The sequence below is a fragment of the Leptonychotes weddellii genome, chromosome 5 (assembly GCF_054177405.1).
Source record: "Leptonychotes weddellii isolate Sample4059 chromosome 5, ASM5417740v2, whole genome shotgun sequence".
In the NCBI taxonomy this organism is placed as follows: Eukaryota; Metazoa; Chordata; class Mammalia; order Carnivora; family Phocidae; genus Leptonychotes; species Leptonychotes weddellii.
The window spans coordinates 1,749,539-1,776,767 of NC_138373.1; the positions used below are offsets into that span (position 1 = coordinate 1,749,539).

The 27,229-nt window shown below is 58.3% G+C and overlaps 1 protein-coding gene across 7 annotated transcripts in view; it reads right to left on the bottom strand.

Moving 5' to 3' along the window:
* Positions 1–4,155: 4,155 nt before the first annotated feature.
* Positions 4,156–27,229, bottom strand: part of IQCE (IQ motif containing E) — a 45,289-nt gene continuing 22,215 nt past the window's right edge. For all 7 annotated transcript variants that reach the window (XM_081819260.1, XM_081819259.1, XM_081819258.1 and 4 more), the window contains 13 exons: positions 27,091–27,140; positions 25,506–25,669; positions 24,029–24,084; positions 22,558–22,757; positions 20,651–20,755; positions 19,329–19,419; positions 16,547–16,714; positions 12,203–12,226; positions 9,976–10,086; positions 9,346–9,467; positions 8,536–8,636; positions 7,526–7,639; positions 4,156–6,135 (listed from right to left, as the gene is read on the bottom strand). In XM_081819260.1, coding sequence (XP_081675386.1) covers positions 5,996–6,135; positions 7,526–7,639; positions 8,536–8,636; positions 9,346–9,467; positions 9,976–10,086; positions 12,203–12,226; positions 16,547–16,714; positions 19,329–19,419; positions 20,651–20,755; positions 22,558–22,757; positions 24,029–24,084; positions 25,506–25,669; positions 27,091–27,140 — 1,446 coding nt within the window. In that variant the 3' untranslated portion in view covers positions 4,156–5,995. The remainder of the gene's footprint in view (positions 6,136–7,525; positions 7,640–8,535; positions 8,637–9,345; positions 9,468–9,975; positions 10,087–12,202; positions 12,227–16,546; positions 16,715–19,328; positions 19,420–20,650; positions 20,756–22,557; positions 22,758–24,028; positions 24,085–25,505; positions 25,670–27,090; positions 27,141–27,229) is intronic.

Below are 27,229 nucleotides of genomic sequence, written 5' to 3' on the forward strand. Positions count from 1 at the left end.
TGTGTTTGTATGAGAGTATGTGTTTGTGGTGCATCCTTGTGCATTTATGTGTTTGCCTGTGTGTTTGTATGAGAGTATGTGTTTGTGGTGCGTCTTTGTGCATTTATGTGTTTGCCTGTGTGTTTGTATGAGAGTATGTGTTTGTGGTGTGTCTTTGTATGTGTGTTTGTGTGTGCATGTATGTGTCTGCCCATGGGTGTTCGTTGAGTGTGGGGTGGCGTGGCACATTCAGTGGGGTTGGCTGGTGGGCTTGCCCAGCCTCCCTGCAGATGTGGCAGCAGAGCAGGGGGCTGTGGGCAGTAGCCTGGGGCCTGGCGACCAGCTGTGGGTGAGGAGCATGGAGGGAGGTGCGGACTACGGCCAGGCTTCTGGCCCAGAAAACAAAGTGGCTTTTGATGTCACAGAGACAGCATCACTGGGCAGGGGGCAGGTTAGGGAGCGAAGGTCAACCAAAGCTGGGCCAAGCTGAGTTTGAGGCATCTGAGGCACATCTGTGCAGATGTCTATCTCAATATTTGGGGAGTCTGGGCATTGGGGATGGAGCCCTGGGGATGCCTGCATCTAACAGGCAGGGGATGGGGCTGGTCCAGGCCGGAGTGGGGGGCAGGGGAGAAAGTGAGTAAGCAGGGAGAGGAGACACAGGGTAGGGGCCACTGCATCAGTGCTGCCCAGAGGGACAGCCCTGGCCCCGAGCTGGGGAGAAGACAGTCTAGGCGGGTGGTGGGGGATGAGGCGGCCGGCCATTGGCAGGGACAGCCGCTCTGGGGCCCTGACCCCAGCCACCCCCGCCATCCCTGGCTTTCATTCCTTTCCTGCCATCCAGGAAGGGGAGGGCTGAGGAAGCAAGCGGCCCGGCTGGGCCGCCTGAATGAAAGCCCCAGGGGCCTTGGCACACATTGGACCCTCTCCTTTGAATCCCAGGCTGTTCTGGGGCTTAATTAACGAAGAGCTCAGGGGCACCCCTCTCCCTATTCAGAAAGGACTCCATGGAAACTTCTCACAGGTTCCTTCAGCAGGCTCTGGCTAACGGGGTCGCCCCTCCGGGCTGTACCGGGCCGACTGGGTTCCCAGCATGTTAATGGACAGCGCTGGCCCAAGGCCAGCAGCCGGCACCCCAACCAGCAACATGGACCTGTTCCTCCTCCTCATTCAATGTCTTCAGCTCAGCAGCAGTGCTGAAAGGAACCAGGGATCGGATTCTGACATTTTTCCCCATATTCCCTGGTGACTTTTAAAGAATCTAATATTTAAATTCATCTTGGCAAGGGCCTGGGGGTGACTTGCAGTAAGAGTCTGTAAGGACTCCTTGTGGGCCAGGCTGGGCGCTGCTTTCAGACTGACAACTCCCGAGAGCCGAAAGCCAGCGGCAGGAACGGGGAGGAGGGCGTGCGTGCATGCGTGCATAGGTGTATCTGTGTGCGGACCCACATATCCATGTGTTTGTCTACACCTGCTGGCCGGGGCCCTGAGGCTGGACCTCACTCCACTCTCTTGCCAGCTCCAGCTGAGACCCCCACCCCTGGAGGCAGCCTCTGTGCGGGTGGACCCCAGGCTCTGGGGAGAACGCGCAGGGGAGGGCCCGTGACTGGGGAAGGGGTCTGCCACGCCCTGCTCCCTGCTATATAGACTCCTTGAGGCCCAGGCCGCTCCTCGACAAAGCGTGAAGCCTTCCAAAAGAGCCATTTGCCCATGAGACCCACGGTGATGGGGCGTGGGGTTGGCTCGGGCAAATGCCAGAGGCAGCCAGCAAGTCCCTGGAGGGGCTTCCAGCAGATTCCAGGGGGCCCTAAGGGCCCGGCAAGCAGCCGCGTGCAAGCAAAGCCGTGCGCAGCAAAATCCTGGGAAGCGGACTCCCCAGAGATCAGCTCTCTTCTGTCACTGGATGTTGCATTCCTGTCGATGATGATTCCTTCCTGCTCCTGAAGCAAAAGTTGAGTGGAATTCGGGGAGATGCAGTGGGCCGGCAGGGAAGAAGGACGGCGCGAGGCGTGAGAGGGAGCAGCGGCGGGCTGGAGGCAGAACCCCTTTCTTCCAGCGGGCCCTCGATGCCTGAGCTGGAGCTGCCACCCAAGCAAAGGGCCAGAGGCCCAGGAAAGGCACATCTCTAAACCACACTGGCCGACGGGTTTGCGCGGCGTGGGCGACAGCATCACTCCCCTGGGGGCCATTAGAAGTGGTAGGATTTATGGGGCGAACCAGACAAGTACCCGTAAAACCACCATGATTGACAAAGGCCAGTCATGAGTAGCACAGTCTGAAACTGTATCCCGTCCCAAGACTCACGTACACATGATGCATAAGCTTGGAATAATTCTAAATAAAAATGCGGAAGACCAGGGATCCAGCCCTTCCTCTCCTGAGCCACCCGATGGTGCCTGGTTCCCACCTGGTTTTTGTTTTTTTTTAAAGATTTTATTTATTTATTTGAGAGAGAGAATGAGATAGAGAGCATGAGAGGGGGGAGGGTCAGAGGGAGAAGCAGACTCCCTGCCGAGCAGGGAGCCCGATGCGGGACTCGATCCCGGGACTCCAGGATCACAACCTGAGCCGAAGGCAGTTGCTTAACCAACTGAGCCACCCAGGCGCCCCCCCCACGTGGTTTTTAAGGACACTGACCCGGCCGGGATCCCTGCTAGTGAGCTGCTGGGAGCTCGGTGAGGTGGGGGCCTGGAGGGGCAGCCCGCTGGACCCCCAGTCCTCAGAGACATCCCTGAGCCCTGTGACAGCAAACCCTGCTCCAAAACCACAGCAGGAGCTTGGAATGAGCTCAGGTGGCTTCTACGGAATTTAAATTGTGTTCAGATCCTGAAGGGTAGTGGGCTTTCTGCAGAGGGCATTTATTTCTTGGAGTCACAGCAAAGCCCCGCTGTGTTCACCCTGGTAGACGAGCTAGGTTGGCTTCATGCAGCTGGTCTTCTTGCCGGGACGGAGGTTTCTGGTTGGAAGGGCCAAGAGCGTTCATGAGGAAGACAAAACGGACGCTCTGGGACAGCACGGCCAGCACACGTAGTCAGGGCCGGGCGTCCATTTCACAGAGTCCCTCCTTCGCTCACAGAGGAACGAGCAAACAAAACCCCAGAAGCCCCACGGAGCTGCCCCGTAACGATCTGCCCAGCCCTGGAGGCCTGCGGGGCTCTGCCCCTCCTTCCCGGGCGGGGTGCCTCCCAGCCCGCATCCCTCTCCTGGGTCGCTCTCTGCAGAGAGAGCCGCGGCAGCACACCCTGAGAACCTCCTGCCACCTGGCTCGCCCCACGGCACGCGCCTCACGTCTGCCCATGGTTTGGCTAGCTGGTCCTGCCCCGTGGTCTTGCCACCGGCACCTCCCCCCCCGCCCTTTCTCCTCAGCCCACGCCTGCTGGGTGGGTATGAACCGAGGGCTGCAGAGGCCACGGCACGGCCTGGACTCCCGTCATTGCCTGGCACCTTCAGAACGGTCCGTCCCTGGCTCCTGGGCCAGGGTCTCCCCCATGACCTGGGCGACAGGAACAGCATCTCGATGGCCAGGCCAGGTCAGTGCACGCAACCCGGGGAGTGCCTCCGGGGCCCCCGGACAGCCCTGCTTCGGGAGGGTGGGTGGCCGCGGCCTGGAGCCACCCCTCCCCGTGGCCAGGGTTCTGGCATGCGCTCTGCCCCACAGAGACCGGCCGTGGCCACGCCAGGTCAGCTGGGTCAGGGCACTCGGAGGGTACTTGGGACGGAGAGGCGGCAGCTTCCCAGAGCCCAGCTACCTACGCAGCCCGATCGCAATCGGTTCTGCACCATGGGTCCCAGCAGGTGCCGCGACAGCCCGGGCAGAGTGAGCCACGCGGGCCCCTGGACCTCCCCCCAGAAGGGCAGTGACCTGTGTCTCTGGGGTGCTCAGTGCCTTCCTGCTGGATCCCCTTGCCCTCCGTCTTCCCGGGCCCCCGCGGGGACTGGCCCCGGGGCGAGCAGGCACAGCAGGCAGGGGTCCTCGGGGCCGCGCTCCGGCCCTGGCCTGTTCTGCCACCGTGGAGCCCCAGCCCCACGCCCGGGCCCCACCAGCATGCCAGTGCCGGGGGTTCTCCACGGGAACTGCAGGGTCACAGAGCCGCAGGGCAGGCCGTCCCTCAGAGGGTGTGCACGATGGACGTCGGCTCGGGTCACGGCCTGGAGGTGCATCGGTGACCAAGCAGCTTTGAGACTGTTTGCTTTTAACAGATCAACAACGCTGCACCAAAGGTGCACAGACAAGTGTAGATATTTACAATTCTCGGGGAGTTTCCTTGGAAAAACCCAAGTGCACGGACTGACCTTGCCTTCTCAGCCCTGCCCGATGCCAGGCCGCTCTGGTCACGGTGCTCAGCCCCCCCCGCCCCTCCCCCGAGCGGGCCTTGTTCTCCAGGCCTGAGGCAGGGATGTCCCTACGACCTGAGCCCCCGAGGCCACCCGCTCCTCAGAGCGAAGAGTGGGCAGGAATGCCCATAGTTTGCGTGAGGGGCAGGAGGAGATGTGTCCCGGGAGCACGCAGGCTGCGGACCCCGCCTTCATCACCCCCTGGCGCTCGCCCACCCCTACAGACCCTGAGCTCCGAGCCCGGCACACAGCGAAGGGTGGTCCGGTCCCTGGGGAGCAGACCCCACAGACGACACAAGCCAGGGCCAGCAACGATTTCAGGCAAGTTACCAATCAGTCCAACGGGAGAAAAAGAAAAGAGAATTGATGGGGCAGCCCACAGACCAAACGAAGAAGAAAAGCTAAACAAGCAAGCGTCCCAGCTGAGTTTTTCTTGACCCGCTATGTGAACAGAACCAAGTTGGGGGGGGGTCCCAGTGACTCCAGGGGGCCAGGCCGGGCTGCAGAGACCCTCACCCACCCGGGCTGCGGGGGGAGTGGCGATGCAGAGTGCCCCCTGCCACACGCCTAGCTGATGCTGGAACCAGAAGCTTCCTGACCACTGAGAGGACAGCCTGAGTTTCCCCAAGGAGGATGTCATGCTCCCCAAGGTGCGACCTCAGAAGGGCTCCAGTGGGCACAGCAAGAGCGAGCTAATGTCAGACACGCGGCCTGGGGGACATGGGCTCTAGAGGCCCTTGAAATGCCATCCAAGGCCGGAGGCTCTCCATGTTACCATCAGCAAGGGCTAATCTCGCAAACAAAGGGCGAGACTCAGCTCCAGAGTGGAGCTCTGTGTGGCAGAGGCCGGGCCGCGGAGCTGGGGCGCGAATGCAGCAAGGGCCTGTGGGCTCCCTGCTGCCCCTTCCTCGGGGCCTGGGGACAGCCTGCCCCCCTGCAGATCTCAAAAGCAAACCTGATGCTGCTTCTTAATCACAGTTTGGTATTTTTTTAAGGCTTAATCTGCCCAGTGACAAAATCCCATCAGACTGCTTCCTGGGCACGGCAGCTCTGGGGGACAGTGCCCCAGAGAGGTGGGGACGATGACAGATGAAGGTCTGTGTGGAGAGGTGCAGGAAGGAGCAGCCCGAGGAGCCCGAGCCCACCTTGGGGCCCTGACATCTTCGTGTCCCGTCATGGGGGTGGGGAGAGCCTGCCCCACACAAGCCTGTCATGTCCTCTCTTCCGGAAGGCACGGCCCCGGCGCATCCAGCTTGACCTACTTACTGGGTGGAGGTCAGAGCATACGGTGCCGGACAAGATGTTGGTGGGGAGAACGAGGTGCTGTCGGGCGGCTCCAGACAGAGCAGCTCTTCCCGGCTCAAGGCTAATGGTGGCCAGGAAGCCACTACCCGGGGCATGTGTTTGCAGGGCTCGCGGCTGCCCCCATCCCGGGCACACGCGTCTGTCCGGCTGACCCTGAAAACCAGCGCAGAGATGAAGCAACAGCTTCAGGATTCCTACACGAACAACCAGACAAGCGGCAAAACCAAACCAAAGAGAAAAGCTGACGAGAGCGCTGAGCTATGGAGTAGGCAGTTCTTTCCTAACGAGATAAACTACTTTGCGATTCTGGTCACCATGTCCTCCAGAGCGTGCCTGAGCTCCCCAGCAAAGCCAGCACTGCGGGAGGGCCCAGGGCCTACGGCGGGGACGAGGCCTTCCTTGAGGGCCGTGCCGGAGCAACGACAATCTCATCCGAGTCGTCGGAGCTGTCGTCATCCGTAGGCGGAGGCTCTGCGGGCTGTGGCTGAGGTCGCGGTCCCGAGGGAGAGCACAGCCCTGCAAGGAAGCAGAGGGGGACATCACCCCAGCAGCTCAGGACGGGGCAGGTCTTCAGAATCCCTGTCAGAGCGGCCACAAAGCCGCCTCAGCCTCCCAGCTCAGCTCTGAGCATGGCCAGTCCCAAAGGCCAACACCTGCAAGCTCGAGCGCGGGCCAGGTCTCTCAGGGCCGCCCGCACGGGGAAGAGCCGCCTTCCTCGCGACTCAGGCCCCCGGGGAGGGGACCAGGCCGTGCCCCTGAGCACTGTGAGCTTTCCAACGGACCCTCCCCTGCTTTCTTCATGCACAGCCAACTTCCCAAATTCTCGCCGGACGGGGCGCCACCTGCTGACCACCTGCGCCCTGAGTGCCGCCTTGGCGAGGGCGGAAGGCAGGGGGGCGCCTAGCCCCAGGAAGGGCCACACTCTGATGACCGCTTGGGGACACGGCAGTCACAGGGCGGCCAGCCGCTCACTGAGGTAAGGAGGCGGAAAACCGTATAGCAGCCCACAGGCCGGGGACTGGTCAGCTGTCCTCTGGGACTTCCAAGGAAACAATTAAAGCAGAGCCTCAGGACACTAAAACACCCGTTTTCAAGCTTATCTTGTTTTTTCTTTGCAAACACTGTCACAGTCGGACCCCAAAAGGGCTGGATTCCCACTTTTCCCGCAGGCTGCCCTATGGGCAACCGAGAGCAGTGTGCGTGCACGCGGCCCTACGGCAAGGCCTCTCGGCAGGGGGACGCGGCTGCCCCTCGAACATGACACGTGCTCAGCAGGAGGAGGGGGCGGCTTACGTGGACGACAGTCACCAAAGGCGGGGTCGGGCGAAATCAGCATGAAGCTGGCTTCTGGAGGATGTGATCTCTGGGCAGCCCCGCGGTTCTAGATGACAGCCCCTCAGGCTCTGTGGGCTCTGCTCACCTGCACGTCCTCCCCGCACATCTGCACGTCTTCCCCGCCCACCTGTGCGTCTTCCCTGCTCATCTGCGTGTCCTCCCCGCACATCTGCACGTCTTCCCCGCTCATCTGTGTGTCCTCCCCGCACATCTGCACGTCTTCCCCGCTCATCTGTGTCCTCCCCGCACATCTGCACGTCTTCCCTGCCCACCTGCACGTCCTCCCTGAACACGTGCGTGTCCTCCCTGCTCACCTGCACATCCTCCTTGCCCGCCCCACCCCGCCCCTGTGCTGTTCATGTTTGCTCCTTGAACTTTGTACATGGAGTTTATGGAGCAAATACCAAAGTTCACAGTTTGCAAGTTCCGACAGGCTGGAAAGTGAGTGGTGATCTCCGGGTCAGACATGGCGTCGAACCCTGAGCTGGTGCAAGACATCCTCCAGGACCCGGCCCCAGAAGGGATGGGGCGGCCAGGCCCCCCGCGCCCAGCCACGGCGCCCCCCACTCACCAGAGCAGGGCTGCAAGGCTGCTGGCTTCTCCGGCCCCCACAGCCCTGGCGCCTCGTCCTTGGCCGCCGACCCCTCCACAGTCTCCCCGCTGCTCATGTCGCTGTCCTCCTGACCTGAAACAACACGCACACTCCAGGCGCCTGCCCTGCACAGAGCCGGCAGCAGACATGGACAGGGCTAGTCACCTCCACCTGGCTCTCTACCCCAAAGGGCTCTGGCTCAGAAAACTGCTTCCTTTTGTAGTTTGTCCCAAAATGAGGCACTGCTCCCCACGGCACCTGCCCTTCTCCATCTGTGCGACCGAAGAGCTCGGGATGGGAAAAGTCCTTCCCACGAGTGCTGCGTGGTGACCGCGTGCCTCCCTCACAAATGAGGCCTCAAGACGTGTTTCTGGGTCCAACGACAGCACCACCTCCCTGCTCCTCTCCAGCAGAGTTACTGATGGTGTGAGCGCGCACCACACAGGGAGGTGCCCAACCCGTGTGAGGGGCCGTCGGACTCGCGGGGGGCTCCACCTCGCTCGCGAGGACCCCACGTCAGCCAGTGGGCGGAGCAGGGACCGGGCCTCGCAGCTGAGGCGCAGCGCCCCTGCTGGGCCCAGAGATCTCTGCACTGTTTTTGGACCGTGATGAGGTAGAAAAGCAAATACAAGCAAAAGTTTACTTAAAACCAACAAACAGGAAAAGCACTGGCCCAAGGCGGGGAAACCACGCAACTCCAGCAGAGCCAAGAATAAAAATCAGAGACACACAAGCCACGAGCTCCAACCGTGTGGCCTGCAGGTGCCTGGACGCCGCTGTGACTGGCACTGGAGCTTCTCCACAGCCCAGGGATGAGGGACGAAGCCGTAGGCGGGAGGCTCGGTGGAGGCATGCAGGGCATCGCACCGGGACGGACCCCCACACGTGCCCGCACACCCCAAGCTTCCAGGGCAGCAGCCGCTCTTTGCTCGGGGCTCAGAGGGCCCCAGAGGCCCCTCGCACGGAAATTCAAAATGAAATGAAAGTACCAGGAGAAGCAGGGCAGGGTACTGCAGGCGACGGGCGGGGGGTGGCCAGAGTGGGTCTCCTCCTCCTAGAAGCTGCAGTGGCCGTTCTCTGACCAGAGGCGCTGGAAAAGAGAGAGAGACCGGCCGCTTGGACTTTATAGGACGCCCCCATCGCCCGAGGCCCCGGCGGGGTTCACGGATGTGCTGGAGAACACAAGGGGCACACGCCGAGGTCAGGCCTCAGACACCTTCCTCTCTGGCAGAGAGGGAGCAGAGACTGAAAAGTGACGGGTGGACTGGGAAACAGAGGGGAAGCCTGAGCCTCCTGCCCTCGCACCTCGACAGACACTCCCTTCACCTCACTGCAGGCTGCAGATCCCACTCTGCCCGAGTCGACCTGGATGGAGTCTGAGTTTCTGCGGCCCCAGCAGGTGAGAACGAGTGTGAGCTGCTGTGCCAAGGACCTGACAACGCCCACGTCCCCCGGAACACTGGGGTCGCATCACATTTTTTTTAAAGGGCGATGCGTTAGGACAGGTGAGCCAGCCTACAGACTGGTGGGGAGCAGGACCATGCGGTGCTTAAGCCCTTCTGCGGGTTTTCCCCCAGCATGAGCGAGCCGTTCCAGGCAGGAAGGCCCCTCCTGAGGGCCAGCACTGGCGGGCTACCCCACCTGCGCACGTGGGAGGAGCTCTGCACGGGCATTTGTGCTCGGGCGACTCGCCAAGGTCCTGGCTCCCACGGCCTGCGCCTGCGTACTACGGGCTGGCCTTGTCGTCCGGCAGCGTCTCCCGGCGACACAGAGCGGGGGAGCCTGCCAGCTGGACTTACCTGTGCCTGAGCCATGCCAGGTGCGCCCGGAGGACAGACTGGACGGTGGTGATGGCCTCCTCCTGCCCTGGGTCGTCCTCAGCCTGGACGGCGGGGCTCGGGACGCGTCCCGGCGGGGGGTCCTGCAGTGACACGACAGTGGGGAAGAGAGCCATTTGGGAGCCTCTGCCCACTTCCCGGGTGTGGCAGGGCCCCCGCCTGGCCCCCAGAGAGCCCGGTGAGCGTGGCCCCGTTCCGGGTGGCTCACCTGGTCACTGACTATGTGCTCAGCAGCCTCCTGACACTCAGACTAGAGATTCTTAAAATGAACGTCTTGTCATTTTCGCAGAGGAGGGATGGATATAGAAAACGCTAATCTTTACTGGGTATTTAAGCTTCTGTCTTAATTGTGAGGCGGGCATGCTGCCTAATACGTGAGCACCTCAAAGCAACACGGCCCCTGAAGTTAAATCCATCTGGCGCGTGCACCACAGGCTCGCCTCCTGGCCCCGCCTGGCTCCCCACGGACAGCAAGGTGCCAGGCAGGACACAGGCACCGAGATGCCGCGCTGCCCCGGTCGAGGAGGCACGAGACGGGACACGTAGAGAGAGCGGTTAGCGCCCCTGCCGCGTCTGGCCCCCCAGGGTTACCTGGCCGGGCGGGCTGGGCGGGCCGGGGGTTTCTGAAGCACACGCCTGGCTTGATAGTAGCTTCACCCGCGCTAGGTGTCCCCTGAAAGCTGCCTGGAGTGCCGTGGCCGCCTGGCAGGGACGAGGAGAGAGAAGGGAGGTGAATTCCCCTGGAAGGCGGCAGGTGCAGGGGAGGGGGCTCCGGAGGGCAAAGCTCGACCAGCAGGGAAAACGACGTCTCTTGCTCGTGCAGAGCCACGGCCTCTGTCACCCGCCCAGCGCCTCCCACAGGAAGAGGCATGCCCATCGTCCACACAGACGGAGGCACGGGCGTCCCCTCCCATGGCAAACCAAATCCTCTGTTAAACGCTATGATGTTTACACGCAATTACGTTTCCACGTTGGGCAGTCCATCCCATGCCTCATGCTTTCCATACACATCTTCCAAAACCAAGCAGGGCAGACATGGTCTCAAACTGTCGCCAAGAAATGATCTATCCTCTGACCTTAATTTCAAGTGATTTCTTCACACACACGGATGCTTTGTTAAGTTCTGAGATCAGTGTTCTGGCTTTCGGGGGCAGCCTGGCTGGAAACATCACGGTGTGACAAAGGGGTTGAGCTCTTAGGGAGCTCTTAGTTGAGCATCTTAGGGAGCGCCACACGAGCACACTGGGGCCTGACACGTCATGTGTCCAGAGGTCTAGACACTTCCAGAATCAGGTCACTAAGAGAAACACCTCTGCTTTGCTGTTCCTGGGGGCAAGGTGAAGGAGATGTCCTGAACTCGGGGTTCAGAAACAGGCCCAACAAAGCGCGGCAAGAGAACCCTCATTCAGGCAAATTCGAACAAGCAGGTGCATGTGTAGACCGACCCAGGGGGCTCGCTGCTCGCAGACGACCCGGGTGAGGGCTCGTTGCGGGCGACAAGGGCTGGGGTGACGGCTGCTGACCTCATAGCCACCAGAGCCCGGCAGAAACCCAGCCCAGCCCTGCCCCACACGGGGGTCTAGTCGTCGCCTTGCCTGGGGAGGTGAGGACACGCAGGCCCGGGGGGGGACCCGGGAGACCAGCAGCAGAACATGACAGTGCATGCCGGCTGGCCGGCTAGGAAACACGCTAGATGGGCTTTCGAGGAGTCCCAAATTCACCCATTCACCCACTCATTCCACAGATATTTGCTGAATGCCGACCACGTGGCAGGCACCATCCTAGGAACTGTGGATATAGTGGTCTAAGAACAGAGGTGGTCCCTGTCTCCGTGGAACTTTAAAAAAATTGCAATAGGACACAAGCAATTTAAAACAAGTAAAATATCAAAATGTCAAGTAGGGATATAAGCTACGAAGAGAGATAAAGCAGGACCCAGGGCTGGAGTGATGGCTGGCACGGGGTAGTCAGAGAGAGCGTCTCTGAGGAGGTAACGTTTCCTGCGTGAAGCAAGGGGGCAGGACATGCAGGGGTCCGGAGGAAGAGCCTCCCAGGCAGAGGGAGCAGCGAGTGCAAGGGCCTGTGGCAGGAAGAAGCTTGGTATTTCCAAGCAGTGCCCAAGAAGCCTCCAGACTGGGTAGAGGAGAATGAGCAGGGCTGGGGGGTGGGGTAGCCAGGGAGTTTGGCATGGAAGGTCCTTAGACAACAGCTTTGGATCACGTTCCAAGTTTGGGAGCGAGCCATGTGCAGTGGTGGGTGTCACTTAACACTTAAAACATGCTGCCCTGGAGGCTGCCTGGGGAACAGGCTGAGGGAGGGCAACAGCAGCAAGGGGCCGTGTGGGCGTCCACGGCCGTCGGGGTGGCTGGAGACTCCCCTGGTTCCCAACGCCCCTCACGACGCGTCCTGCGGCTCACACAGACCTGCTCTCCTCCCGGGTAAGCCGCGCTCCTGCGCGCGCCCCTCTTCTGCCCGCAGCCCTTCCTCTCACGTTCCCCAGGCCCTGGGCCAGGCCTTCCCAAGAGCCGTAACGCACGCCTGCCACCCTGACCTGCAGTGACCCGTCTCAACACCTTTCTGAGTCCCGAGGGCCTGCCAGGTTACCCGACCCGAACTCATGACCGAGAAAACTGTGTTGAAAAAACGATTGTGTAATTGAATGAATCTGAACGTGTGAAGTTATCCAAATATTCTTCTGACTCTGGTATCACCCCCGTCTGGTCTGATTTCAGGAAAACAAGTGCCCGAGACATCCCACCGGGACTTCGCTCTACTGCAAGAATACGTATTTGGAACAGGTGAAATAAACCTCGCTTACCTCAGTCAGAACAGCCTTTTTTTTCTGAAATAAAGAGACAGGTTATGAATTAACATGAGGATGAATTTTTGGCAACACAGCGTTCATGTCCTGATCCTGCCCCTGCCACCATCAGCACAATGGAAAGCAGAGCCGGGGTACCAGGGCGCCCCCCTCCTCGGGAGCCCCAGGAGGCTCCCCGCGTCCCTGTCCTCCCCTGCCTGGCGGACCGTGCCGGGGGACCCAGCAGCCATAACCAGATGCCAGCCTTCTCCGGGCGCATCACAGTTAAAGAAGAGCCCTGTCAGTGGCACCTGTGGCTCCCGCCCGTGGCAGCTCTCTGTGGGACGGACTCACGAGCACCACCGTGTGCGCTTGACTTCAGCCCCAGGTGAGGAAGGCCTGCCCCCAGCCAGAGCTGGGGACACGGCTGCCCTCTCCGACGGTCCCACAGCGGCTGGGCCCCGCCTGCTGGAGAAGCTACAAAGGGGACCCCCATTCACGGGTCTGGGTCACGGGCTCCCAAATCTGACCCATCGTCAGAAGCACCCGGGCACCGGAGGGAAAAAGATTCAGCCACACCCAAGGCTGAACCAAAATGTGTATCCTTACAGACGTCAGTGAAGCCCGAGTCCTTCTAGCGTGGAAACCCCAGGATGACGCACGTGCCATAGGGGCCAAGCCACGGTCCGCGAAACACACACCCACCCGCTCCTCTGCAACGTTCACCAGAGTGCATGGCCCACAGCTGTTACAGAAGAGGATGTGTCCCGTGACAGATTGAGGAAACAGGGAGCACGAGGACCAGGGGGACATAAAATGAATGAATGAACGAACGAATATTTAGTAATGGTAACAATCAAGACTGAAGATCATGCCGAGCAGCAGATGAGGAGAGTACCGGCGAGGATGTGGGGCGAGCTGCAGAATGAGGAAGTCAACAGCAAGCCTGGAAAGAGCAAAAGTGGAGGGGTGGAAACATGCCGTGACTTGAGGCAGATGGGAGAGACGGAACCGTAGTTGTTGCCTGCAGAAATGGACCCTGAGTGGGGGAGGCATGCTGGACCACAGCTGGCTGCAGGCCCTGTCGAGGGCAACCTGCAGCTCGCCTCAAAGAGCGGCTGGGTGTGGGGTGCCACCACACCGGCCGGGAGGGCTCCAGGCGGGTCCAGGGCCTTCCTCCTCACGGCCTCAGACACCCCTGTACCCCAAGGCGAGTCCAACATGTACAGACCAAGAGGACCCCGGACTGAGGTCCCAGGACCCTGATTTCCAATTAAGTGGCCTTTCAAATGCTTTATTCTCAGATGGAGGTATGTGCATTTGATTTTTCTGAGTTCTTGTAACGCAGAATCCTGAAGAAAAGACTCAGCTCACGTGTCAAGAAGTCAGCTGTGCCCAGCTCCTGGAGGGGCGAGCAGTGGAACCCAGTGCGGGTGACTAGCCCTGCCCGGTTGGTGGGGAGCAGTGAGCTAGGGCGCTGCTCTTAGAGCACTTGACGTTCTGTCTTTTTAAAGTTAATTAGCTAATTAAATTAGAGAGACTTTAATTACTTAAGAGAGAGAGAGCGCAGAGCAAGGGGAAGGGCAGAGGGAGAGGGAGGGAGAGAACCTCAAGCAGACTCACCTCTGAGCAGGGAGCCCAGTGCGGGGCCCCATCCCACGACCCTGAGGTCATGACCTGAGCCAAAATCAAGAGCCACCCAGGCGCCCCGTGTTTTGTCTTTTTAATTAAGCAAGGGGCTGATGGGGAGAAGGGTGAAAGATGAAGGGAAAAGCAGCACAGACAAGTGGCTCAGAGACGGCGAGCTCCGCCCAGATCTGGGGCGAGGAGGACGGGGAGCTGCGGACACCTTCTTGTGCAGAAAATGAGGTTGCACCAGCAAGATCAAAGGCACAGGAGCCCGACCCGAGCGCTGCCACTGACCAAATGTGGGACACGTTGAACATGAAAAGAAAAACGACTCATTAATCTTAAAAGCAGCAATGCTCCCTCCCCTCAGAGAGAGTTTGGGGAGAAACTCGCTGGCCTCCAATCCCCTGCTCTGAAATCAGGGTCTACTTAGTACTTGAAGGAAAACAGCGAAGCTTCTAGCCTGCCTTTTTGGAAGACCCTGGAGCTACGCCCCGCTGACCAGCCGATGAGGAAAACTGCTTCACAGAAGAGTACCAGCCGCTAAGTATCGGGAGGACCTGAAGTCACCCCACAGCCGTGTGAAAGATGGGTTGAGCTACCGTGCATGAAGGGTGTAGGGCCACCGGCGAAAGGTGGAGACCGGGGTTCACAGAGGCCACTCTCCCGACAGACTGACGGGATCATTATCAAGGGAAAGGTGTTTGCTTACAACAACAAAAGCAGGCAGCCGCGACTTTACCCAGTGCCTGCAGTTAGACACACGGACAGACCTACCTAGTCTCACCTGCGCCCGAAGGGAGACAACGAGCCCAGCACCACCTGTGGGAGTGTGCTCTTGCCAAAAATACCTAACCTAAACCGAGTCAAGCCTGTACACCTGACTTGCCATGTACAGGAAGTAAAGGGAACAGAGGAACAAGTTAAGGGCCACCACGAGGACACAATCGGACAGATGCAGGATGTGGGATGCCCTGCAGGAGACTGGCCTGTGCTCTTCAAGAAGAACATGACTTTAAAGAGAAAAAAAGGTTAGGGCTGATAAACCACACTGAGGAGGTTTAGACAACCGAAGAGGAAGCTTTCATTGGATGTGGGTCAAAATCCAACCTTGACTGGATCCGGGGTTGAAAAAGACAGTTGAGTGGCATCCTGGGGCACAGGGGGAGATATGACTATGAAGGGGACACCAGAGGACACGAGAGAACCTCTGCCACGTTTCGGGGTATCTGACAGCACGTGCTGTGGTCAGCGAGACGCCCTCATGCTTACAAGATGCTAGAGATTCACGTCTAAGACTTACTCTCACATGGTTGTGCAAAGAAACGATCTGTATAGAAAAGAAATATGGCTGCACGTTAACTACTATTGAGTCGAGGTGGGGGCAAGAATTTGTGCAGCACCTTCGTGAATATGCAGAGTTCTTTCAACTATTCTTTTTTTTTTTTTTTTAAAGATTTTATTTATTTATTTGAGACAGAGAGAATGAGAGAGCCAGAGAGCACATGAGAGGGGGGAGGGTCAGAGGGAGAAGCAGACTCCCTGCTGAGCAGGGAGCCTGATGCGGGACCCGATCCAGGGACTCCAGGATCATGACCTGAGCCGAAGGCAGTCGCTTAACCAACTGAGCCACCCAGGCGCCCCTCTTTCAACTATTCTAAACGTTCTGTACATTCTCGTAAAAAAAAGTTGGGAAGAAACAGTTTAACTCTACAGACAATCTTCTGGAACTAAGATCTTATGATATTCAGGCGGGTAGAGAACTCCAGAGTTTTTGTTGGTTCAGCTGGGGAGAAAGGGCGCTGTTGTGTTCTGCAGAACCCGGAGCTCTTTCTGAGCACATAGCTTGCCAAGGAGACTGCCACCCTTACCCTGGGAGCTCAGGGGAGGAGCCCCATTCCTCCTCCATGAGATAGCATGGGGGTCTGCCAGGCTCCTCTCTCATCACCCCACTTCCCCATCCCCCACCCCTCATCCCCCCACTTCCCCCTCCCCCCACCCCTCATCCCCCCACTTCCCCATCCCCCCACCCCTCATCACCCCATTTCCCTTGCCCCGGGCTCCTGGCCCCACTTCCCCCCAAGCACGAAGGCACTCATTACAGATTCACAGCTCCTTGTCTCGCGGGGTCTGAGATGCACATACTCAGCTTTGGTGGGTGGTCTTCCTGTCCCCTAACCTACAGGTGGTGTCCTCTGAGGAGCAGCCACTCAAGGCAGGTTTTTCACAGTCCCAGTAAAATGTACCACAGCCCGAGCTGCTGCCCCCCAGACAGCCCCAGAAGAGGGCCACTCTGGGCGTTTGAATTTCCAGTTGTTTCTGCAATGGATGCACCTGACTGTGGATCCCATGCTCGGGCTGTGCTCGGGGGGACAGGGCAGTGATTCCAGAGTGTGATCAGGGGCTGCACCCAGAGTGGGTCTTCCTGGGAGCCCGCCACCCTGCCGCTGCATGTACCCGGTCCGTGAGCTAACAGAGGCTTCTGGACAAGTCACTGTCGTTTGCCACCTGGAAAACGACCCTCCCCCTCCTCCGAGGATGAGCTGAAAGGGAAACCTCCCCTTCCTTCCCCGCAGGACCGAGTCCTTCCACTGCAGGTCCAGGTGCTCGTCTGTCCCTCACCCCCCACGATGTCTGTTCAGGCGCGTCGAGTCTGTCCCGCATTTCCACCCTCGCCCCTGGCACCTAGCCCACAGCCCGCACGGCACAGGGATGGCCTCCACGGGCTCTCACCTGGCGTCGGTACACCTTCCACTGGGTCTGCAGGATCCTGGCCGCCGTGTCTCTTCGCCCCTCGGAGCAGGTAGAGGGGGGCCAGGAGCCCTCCTTGCTTGTATCTGGCTCACAGTCCTTCTGAGAGGGCCTGCTGGTGGGAAGGGAAGGTCGGGGTTCTTCTGGGGTCTGCAGAAATTCAAGGTGTAAAGGACGGTTAAGCTGGGCAGGGAAGATGGGGATCGGGTCAGGTGGCAGGATATCGGCATGATACAGATGAAGCCCGTCAGACCAGACTTTTTAATGTGGAGGAAAATCTGTTTGTTCAGCATGCCATTCGACAAACAAAATCTCTGCAGAAACAACGTGCAGCTAATGAATGGATTGAAGGTCGGTTTTCATGCCCCTCCCCAGACCCAGTGTGGCGGCGCTCCCCTGGGAGGACGGTGGGTGACACCACCTGTGGGTCCGATGGGGGCCCCTTCCATGCTACGACGTCCTTCCCGAGCTCAGTGACATGTGTGTGTTATTGCAAGGTCTACCTGCTTTTTGGGGGTCCTGTGTTTGGTCTTTCTTTTAGTCTAAGACTCTGATAGAAACAGGACCTCTGTGATTAAAGGCAATAGATTTCTAGCTCAGTTTTCACAGTGAAAAGAAGCAAGAACTGCTATGTGACCATTGAAATAACCCTGATTTCTACCACACTTGAGGGTCCAAATTTATTATCTGCAATGACATGTCTCAATAAAAATCAACACACTGGACTGGGGACTCGTCTGGGGACACGGAGACAGTGATTAAGGATGTCCTCCCTTGAGGAAAAGAATGTTCATCAGGGCCCCGTACCGACACGGCCGCCGTGCCTCGCACTGAATTCGCGGAGGATCCGGATCCCGAATTGCTGGGATTAACGGAAAGCGGCACGCTTGCGGTAAGGTGCTTGGAGAAGCGGGCCTGAGCCTCGGTGCCAGATCCTCCCAGATGTCAGCGTGAGGCCTGGTGCGCGAGGAGCCCGCCAACCAGGGCCACCTTCCTGATGGCGGGTGCCTGTCAGTGCCCGGGGCGGAGACTGGGCTACAGTGACTCCAGCTCCGGAGGACACCGAAGAGACGATAGGGGAAACCTGCTTTCCTTCCCACGGGAGCGTCTATGGGAACCCCGAGCGGGCCTCTCTGTTAACCTTAATTAACAGAGAAATTAAGACAAGCAGAAGAATGTACGTTGGCTTCTGTCGGGTGCCTCCCAGGGGTCAGGATCATGGACAAGTCACAGGTGGGTGAGCCCTGCCGTCTCAGAGCCCGGGGAGCACCCGCGTGGGAAGAAAGGGGGCCCCTGCCGGCGATGCGGCCCCTGGAGACACGTAAACTCGGCTCTGCCACACACGTGGCAGCCCTGGCCTCCCGTCCGCCCGGGGCAGACAGTGGGCGTGGGCTTGGGGGGGAGCAGGGGGCCCTGGGGACGGACAGTTGTGCAGAGCGACTCGCTCCGGGATGCAGGAAAGCGGCCACAGAACACGACAGTACGCTTTACTGAACAACAGAAATAGTTTCCAGCGGGATCGGGAAGGACTCACGCTGTCGACCCTCACGCTCCCGCGAGCGCGCGCCACGACCCTGCCTGCCAGCTAAGCTGCGCCCATCGGCTTCTCCAGATCCCCGACTTTCAGCTCTCTCCTGGTTTCCAGGTACACACAGGGTCCTGCAAAGAGCCCCCCAGTGGAGACTCCAGCAAGTAAGCCTCCGAAGCCAGGAGCCAGCCCCAACGCCAGCACTGCCCTCAGCAGAAACTCAGCCCCGCTGACCGTCTCTGTCAGGTCACTTGCTATAAAACAGTAAGTCACCTTCTGAAGCAACAGAACTTCTTGGCTAAAGCGTGCGCCAGACAAAGCCCCGCCATCCTGGTGGTCGCCCAGACATTTACCACATCTGTAGCCGACAGACAGAGGCTCGTGGGAAGGGATTGTGGAGAGGCCACCGTGTGTCCTCTACCAGCTCGGCGCTGTCCGCCACACGTTTGCGTGGTGGCATCCTGTGGGGGCACACGGCAGCCACAGGATTGTAATACCTCGGCTGTTTGTGCTAATAGAGCGCACCTACCATCTGAGAGACCCCATCAACTGGGAAAAAGGATTAGCAAGGAGCCACCAGCCGTCCAAGTGCAGGGGGCACCGGGCCTGCGGGCGCCAGAGGGCTTGAAGGTGCTGCCACGGGAGCCCCTCACGGCCACACAGGCCACCTCAGCCGCAGCTGCCTCCACGAGGGGACGGGGACAGGAAGGCGGGCGCCCGCACTGGCCTCTTGCCTCGAACCCGCCATTCGCCACACACTCATTCAATAACACCTGGGCGAGCGCACAGCTCAGCGGCAGGCATGGGGGCCCCGAGAAGATGCCCGGCTGGAGCGAGCGCTCTGCCCGCCAGGCTGTGTCGACGTCACAGTCCGAAGCTTCCATTAAACACACAGGGCAGGGGGCAGGAGGTCCTCACGCAGCGTCACTCCTTCTCACCCAAGAACGGACACCCTCTTGTTGGACAGTTAAGACTTTCTGCATATGTGAAGTTTGGGGAAGATCTTCACTCAGCTTCACTATCTAAGACTCCAACGCTCATTCAAAAAAGTCACTTAACTGACAATCGATCAGTTCAGAACCCCAATTTGTGGACATCGAGGGGAAGATGAAGGGGAACTGGACTGTCACCGTCGGAGTCAGGAGAGCCGGGGGACAGACCCCGCAGAACCATCCTGCCCCGGCTGAGAGCCCCGCGGCGCCCACGCAGGAAATCCGAAACCCGGCTGAGCCATACCTTAAGACTCCTCCCCACAGGGTCGTCTCTCTCTTCCCTCCTGATTTCCTCCAGTTCTTGACACTTCTTCGTAAGGGTCTGAATTTCCTGTCTAAAGTGGGAGGGAAAAGATAACGTCTTACTCGTCAGCACGCAGTGGCCCACATGTGTATGTGACGGCAGGGACGGCTGACCGTGGGGCCGCCAAGGCCACCTCTCCCGCGGTGACGTGGGGCCCCCGCTACCAGCCCCCTGCACCTTGGCCGGCACGGGGTCCCCGCTGCGGGACCGCGCTCTGTGGCCTGTGTCAGCGGCCGGGCTGGCAGCCGCGGAGGGGCAGGGCCGGAGGACCCCCGGGCCGCCTGCCTCTGGCACGTGGGAAGAACCAGGCAGATCCTGGTGGCAGGAGTGGCACACGGGGAGCGCCACTTGGGCTTCTCAGCGCACGGTGTGAACGGAAGCAAATACAACTCGTGTCCTCGCTGCGGGTTTCAAAGGCGGCAGGAAAACAGCTCTTCCCTGCGCACCTGCCCTTTCTGTCTCCTTCAGTCCTGCCATCCGACAAAACCAAGTCACGGTTCTCCGGAAAATAAATATTCTTATTCGTTCCAGCAACCTGTGTCTTCCTCATTATTCTGAGAGCTGAATATTTCCACTCAGGGTTCTAACTTACTTTTGGGGGCACTTCTTACTGAGGTGAGGTTTGTAGAATGTAAAATCCACTAGAGTAAAGTACAGGATGAAAGTACAGGTTTCCACGAACTCACGGCATCATGCCACCATCGCCAACTCCAGAACTCTGCCCTCAGCCGTCCCTTCCTGCTTCCCCGCCCCGCACCCCTCTCTGTGACTTTGCTGACGTGCTGGGATTGCTCAGTGCGTGGCCCTTCCTGTCTGTGTCCTTCATGTGGCGTGATGTGTGGGAGGCCCGCCCACGCGGTCACGTGTGTCAGAACCCAGTCCTTTCTGTCCCTTCGCGTGGATGTACTTCCGTTTCTTATCTTGCCTCAGCTGATGGGCTGGGGGCTCTTTCCCCTTTTTGAGGCGTGAGCAAGGACACACTGATGGTGCGGGAGGCACCGTCCCGGGAGTCCTGACCAGGGAGGCAGCAGTGAAGGGTGCGTGCAGAGGCAAACCCCAGCCTGGTGGGAAGAGCCCTTTCCCAGAATTGGGACTTTTCCTCCAAAGGACGCGAAGAGCCGCCACAGGATGCCAGGACTTGGAGTGGCGGGCTCAGGCTGGGGCAGCCGTGTGAAATCCGCTGCAGAGCCGCTCAGAGGGAAGACAAGAAGCGCCTGGAGTCCAGTGATCTCCTCACAGCCTGTGACTCTGGGAGCACTCACCTCAGAGCCTCCTCTCTCCCTCTTCTCTCCTCCTCGCCTCCCTTCACATGCTCCAGCTCCTTCTGCAGGTCAGTGTTGGTCTGTAGCAGCTGCTTGACCTCCAACCTGAGCACACAGAACCAGAGACATTTCAGCGTTCGTGAAAACAAAGTTACGCCAGTGATCACAGAGCAGGAAGACCTTTCCAAAAACATCACACGCCCCCCTTCCTTTCTTATGACAGTGGGGCCAGATGGGCAGAGGCGCTCGTTTACCACCACGCAGAGCCAGGAACAGACCCGACAGGCCTGCCACTCCGGCCGTGGTTCCCCCAGATATTCGTATCCGCGACTGTTAGGTGCCCAGGATACAGGGTGAGGAGACGCAGACGAGCTGCAACCCCAGACAAGCTGGAATATTTCATTATCCCAGTAGTCACACAATTGGTACATAACCCCTGAGATGAGTGCTTGGAGGGTCCTGTCCACACCGCATGGGGCTGCTGCCTGAGCCGAGCCATCGAGGATGGAGGGGTGACCCAGGACCTCCAACTAAACTGCTTCCCACAGGGCTTTCCTGGGTCCCACAGGTGGCACATGGCTAAGAACACCGCTCCAAGAGGAGACCTCAGTCTGAGCTCAGCTCCACTGCTCACTCTCGTGTGACCTCACTTTTCAAGGTTCCTTAATCTCATGAATCAGAGGAAACACCTTGAGTGTTCCACAGAGTGTCTGTCACCGAGCAAGGGCTCAATAAGTGGAAGCTCTTATCATGCCAGGTGACAGCTGAAGAGATGATCAAAATGACTAGTCCAATTTTGAAAACCTTTCATGAAACACTAATTCTTACAAAGAACCTACCAATTCACATAGATGCCCTTGGATTGGAGGAGTAAGAACAGGTGGAATGTGAAAGGATTTTCCTCTGCTGTAAACAGAAGGCAGCAGAGAACTTAGGAGGCGAGGAGTCCGCTAGGGAGTCCTTCTCAGACCTGAATGTGCACATGAATCACCAGGGGGCCTCATTAGACACAGAGTCAGATTCAGGAGATCTGGGTCTGACAAGGTTCTGCATCTCTCACCAGCTCCAAGGTAAACAGAGCCTAGATTCTGCATCTCTAACCAGCACCCAGGTGGGCCTAGATTCTGCATCTCTAACCAGCTTCCAGGTGGGCGGGGCCTAGATTCTACATCTCTCACCAGCTCCCGGGTGGGCGGGGCCTAGAGTCTACATCTCTCACCAGCTCCCATGTGGGCGGGGCCTAGATTCTGCATCTCTAATCAGCTGCCAGGTGATGCTGAGGCTACTGGATTCCCAGACCATACTCTGAGAGACAAACCCCATCTCAGAAGACACATGGGTTTGGCTCATTCATGACAGAACTGCAACTAGAGAAGCCACAAGTAAACAGTGGAGGAGACAGGCTGCAGATCAAGACACTAGAGAACAAACAGTGAATAAGCAAAATCTGGAGACTTTGCCTATCAAACTCTCAGGGTCTCACTGAACACTTGACAGCATTTATGTCTTATTTGGCATTTAGACTGGAAGTCATAAACATATTACTGACTCTCTAAACCACTCTGCCTAAGATCTAACTGATGGCCTACCTACTTTACACAAATCAATGAAAGCAAATTCTTCTCTAAAAAATAATTTGGAAATCACTCTGGAATTCAGCGTGAACAGATTTAAATGATACCTCCCCTTCTTTCAGTGATGTAATATGGTCAATTAACGTCTTCTTTTTACCACTAAAGTGACTTCTACTTCACAAACAAGACATAGAAAGTTTCTGAATCATACAAAACTACAGCAGCAATTACTATGAGGAGCTGAGCGTTTCCCCTGAATTCACCGGAAGAGCTGGACTCTCGCCACAACCCCCTCCCAGGGGCATGAGGTGCCGGCTGTGCCCTGCAACCCACTCTTTCTCCTGCAGCTGCATCTGCAGGGCGTTCCGCTCGCCTTTCAGGCTCCGCACGGCCCCCCGGAGACTCTCACTGTCGTCCTCCCGGTCGCCCCCCGGCTGCCTGGGCACAGTGGAGCTGGACGAAGAGCGCACCACAGCGTTTGACTTGACCACTTCTGAAGCGTGCGGTTTGGGGCTTTCCATCGAACTTATTTTCTAGAGGCAACACAGGCATTTTTCAGACGTTCTTTCTCATTTTACTTTACGGTTATGAAACCCAAGGAAGAGACAGTGACCAAGGGAAACTTGTCCCAAGCACAGGTATGGGACCATTTGTGACTTCACAACCCTGGGACAGCTCCACCTCACTGGAGCCCGTCGGGAGGGGAGCCTTTTGGGGAAGTGAAGAGCACCCCGCCAGCAGAGCCCCCCCGTCGGGGAAGCGAAGAGCACCCCACCAGCAGAGCCCCCCGTGGGAGGCGAAGAGCACCCCCACCAGCAGAGCCCCCCATGGGAGGAGAAGAGCACCCCACCAGCAGAGCCCAGCCTGGGGCAGGCGGGGGGCAAGGTGCCATTCATAAAACAGAACACAGGGCCCATGGGAGGCAAATTCATAAGCTTCTTTTCTTTGTGCTCATTTACCCTAGTATTTCCTTAAGATTTCTACAATTATTTCAATCTCTGTGCTTTTAACCCTAAGTGATAACCCAGTTGTGCTGGCTAAGAGCCATGGAGCACCTGCAGCTTGCCTGATGCCGGCCTATCCCAGCCAAGAAAGCACCGTCCCACGGGACTTCTGAGCCAACCCCGGCTGACTCTCTTCCTAACGAGCTTTTTTTTCAAAATACCCACAATACATAAAAACTTCTTAGGTTTTTAATGCTGTGTAAATATGTAAAATTATTTTGTTTAATGTTCCCCTCTAGGTTTACTCTGCTCAGCCAAACAAGGGGGCAGCTCTCACGATTTTGCCAGGCTACTCAGAAGATGTTGACACTTCTGACCAACTCCAGTAGAGTTCAACTGGTCACTGACCAGAGGAGTGAGATCAAATTTGCAAATTCAAATCTCCCCAGTCTCCTGGTGGATGGACAGAGTTTCTGAGGACTCAGACACATGGGCTGGTGAGTGACCGGCAGCAGAAACCCACACGCACTCATCAGGCTGGGTTTCTGAAAGGCTCTAGGATCACTGCATCCATCCCCGGTCACACACGGGACTCCAAAACCACGTGCCGCGGGACCGTGGCTTTGCCCCCTTTGACACCGGGGACAGGAACGGCACAGCCCGTGGGTCTCGTCCAGACCCGCAAGAAGTCTGCACTAGGCGCCATCTGGTACACGGCCACTAGTCATTCACACTTTCACTCTGAGTGTCCTGTGAGCAAAGGACTCGTCTGTGTCCCCACTTTACAAGCTGCCTGGCTTCTCCTCGAGCACCGGCTGGTCCGAAAGGACAGGAGGTGAGCGGAGAGGCGCACCACTCACTTTTTCCAGCTCTGCGATCCGTCTAAGCAGCCGGGGCTTACTCCATTCCACGTAACCTGACGGAGGCAATGGTTTTAAGAGAGATACTGCACACAACCACCCCGATGGCCCCTTCGGCCCGGACCACCTGTCTCAAGCACGGCCTGCGAGTTTCCCCTTCCACAGCCAGCAGCAAAGCCGGGGGACCCCCACCTGGCAGGTGCTTATAAGCCAAAGGGTGCCTCCCCGCGAAGGATCCTGTCCCCCACACCACAGCGCTGTCCCTAGTGGGGCATCCAGTTCTGATCCTACCTGTCAGGCCTGGCCCCATCAGTCCAAGATGGTCCTTCTCAAGGTCACATGAGTCCACTCTGCCACATCCTCCACCCGCCTCCCTCCTCCCAGCACTTCCCTCCCTGGTGCTCCTAGCTCCGCCAGCCACCTCACCAGCCACCCTCCCCGGTCGCCCTCTGCGCACTGCTGAGTCGTGTCGGGGGCTGAACCCCAGGCCCACCTCTGCTGCACTCTCACGGGTGCTCCGAATCCCACCCAGGTCCTCTCTTGGCCGGGGACCAGCTGCCGAAGCCTCCGCCCTGAACTCACTGATATGTCCTGTCTCCACTTGGACCCCTATTCCACACCACAGACTGGACCCGTTCCCTTCCCCCAGACCCGCTCCTCTCTGTCACCTCCACCTCAGTAAGGAACACCTGTCCTTTCGATCACTCAGATAAAAGCCCTGGAGCCTGGCTCCTCCCTTCCCTCAGAGGCTGCACCTGATCTCCCAAAGGTATCTGGAACCCGGCCACCTCTCAGCCCCGCGGTGCCACCCTGCTCTGGGTCGTCAGCAGCCCCTGCGAGGACACCGCAGAAGCCCCGTCTCCCCACAGTCCACTCAGCACAGAAGCCGGTCTTTTCCCCTCGGCCCAAACCCCGGGGGCCTGAGCACGGCCTTCACAGCCCTGTCCTGCGCCTAACCCCGCGCCTTCTGTCTCATCGCCACCACCCTCCCACGGCCGCCGCAGGCTGGGCACGCTGGCTCTGGGCCTGGCCGTCCCTCACCTGTCCCAGCTCTGCCAGCTGTCCTGTCCCTGACGCCCCTGCTCACAGGCGCACACCATTGCCCCCAACACTTGCGGTCTCCCCTCTGCATTTTGCTCCCTGGCACTTGCGACCACCTGACCCATGACTGGCAGGTTGCTTCTCATGCCCTCCAGTACGATGTTGCCCCCACGAGGGATGTCTGCTTCTGTTCCCTACTCTGCCCCACTCCCTGGAAGGGTGCTTGGCACATGGCAAGTGCTCGTTAGATTTTGGAATAAATCCTAACGTTGCCTGGCAGTATGTGTCTGCATTTGCGGCAGCTGAACCAGGGCCTGGGGGGCCAGGCGGGCGGGCCAGGACGCTCCCACAGCCTCTGCCCGCGTCTTCCCCTCAGAGAACACGAGCCGCGGCCTCTCCTGGAGCGTCCCTCCTTGGGTGGCTCCGGGGACAGTACCCTTCATGGTGGAGACGGTAGGGGAGTTGCTCAGCACGCGGTCCAGATCTTCCTTCAGGCTCTGGTTCTCTTCCGTGAGCTCCTGGACACTCCGGGACAAACTCAGGAGGGCGCTGCTCACTTTTTTCTGCCTTTTGAGGCCCATTTTCTTCTCCCCTGGAGTCCTGGGAGTAACAAAGCCAAGGGCTAGGTCTGAGTTCCTAAACTGGCTTCATAAATGCCTTAAAAGAGGGGTGTGCACACGGCAGCCTGTCCCTGGCTCAGAGTGCTTTCTGTAGGTATTTGCATCGCATAGGGAACACAGACTTTGAGCCCCCAGGAAGCAAACTGCTATCCCCCAAACTGGATTCCATCCTCATTTGTAAGCCTGTGGAACAAAATACTATATTTGATACCAGTGGTATATTTTAAACTGCATCACTAGAAAGTGTGTGAGAACTCGCTTTCTGTCGTTACAAAAATACCTGTAGAACGATTTCGCTCCTTATCCCACGAAGTCTAACATACAGCCAGTCCTCACTGTCCAATTTCTGTATTTGCAGATTTGCCTACTTGCTAAAATTTATTTGCAACCCTTGAATCGATACTTGGGGTGCCTTCGCGGTCGCCCAGGGACACGGGTAGGGGGCGGAAAGCCTGAGAGGCGAGTTCCTGGCGGGGTATAGGGGTGCGGATGGGGGTGGGCTCTGCCTTCCCCGCAGTCCCCACGCGCCCCCCAAGCGGCACCTCCACCAACTAGTGAGTGCTATTTCCCCACATTGGCGCTTTCATCGGTGATCTCACGGTTTAAAACCGCCCCCTTCAGCACAATGCTCAGGGGCTGCCCCGCGTTCCTAATCACAAGAAAGCACGTGTGCGCGATGCTGCTCGGGGCATCAGCAGTACCTACTAAGTAAGCCGTCTTTAAACCAGAAACACACACAGAAACAGGGTAGGTGACGATGTTGTGAGCTGAGGCTCGCAGGAACCTACTCTGCACGTCCCCCAGGGGTGATGGCTCAGTGTTCAAGCAGGTCTGTGTTGGGGGACACTTCATAGAACATACCTGCTGGGAACAGCAAGGATCAATTGTCCTTTACAGAAAAAGCTTGCCAACCCCAAAGGGGAAAAGGGAAGGCTGTGCCTGGCACAGGGGGAACACCTGATACACGTTCGCAGCTCAGGGCTGAGGCCAGCGACATGGCCAAATCTGTGATAAGGGAATCTCCGAGATAAGGAAACCCTGATGTCTCTCCTAAGAAACTCCTTGGGGAAATGAACCTGTATTCTTTGTACTTGGTATTAAAGGTCTTCTTGAAAAGGAAGGCCTGCTTTCAACAATAGCACTAACTGTATGTGGAAGCTGTTCCGTAGTGGGAGCGAAGGACTTGATGTGCGGAGAGTTGAACATGCTGTTAGTAGCCAGCACGTGGCCACTGGAGGGCACGTGTGTAACGGTCCCAGACGGAAACACGCGCACTCGAGCCGCTACACACCACCCAGGTGCCGGCTCCGAAGAGAAGGGTAGTGCGCGCCCCTCCCACATAACGCCTGCGCTGCTCTTAGGACCAAACACAAAACGTGGCTCCCGACGACGTGATCGTACTTCTTTCCTGCAGTTTCAGAGCTTGCCAAGAGAGTCTGGAGACGGTGAATCTGTAAATACCAAATTAAAGTACGTTACAATACAAAATGAGCATGAAGACATCCCCTGAAAAAAAGCTGTAATCAGATTCCTGATTTCT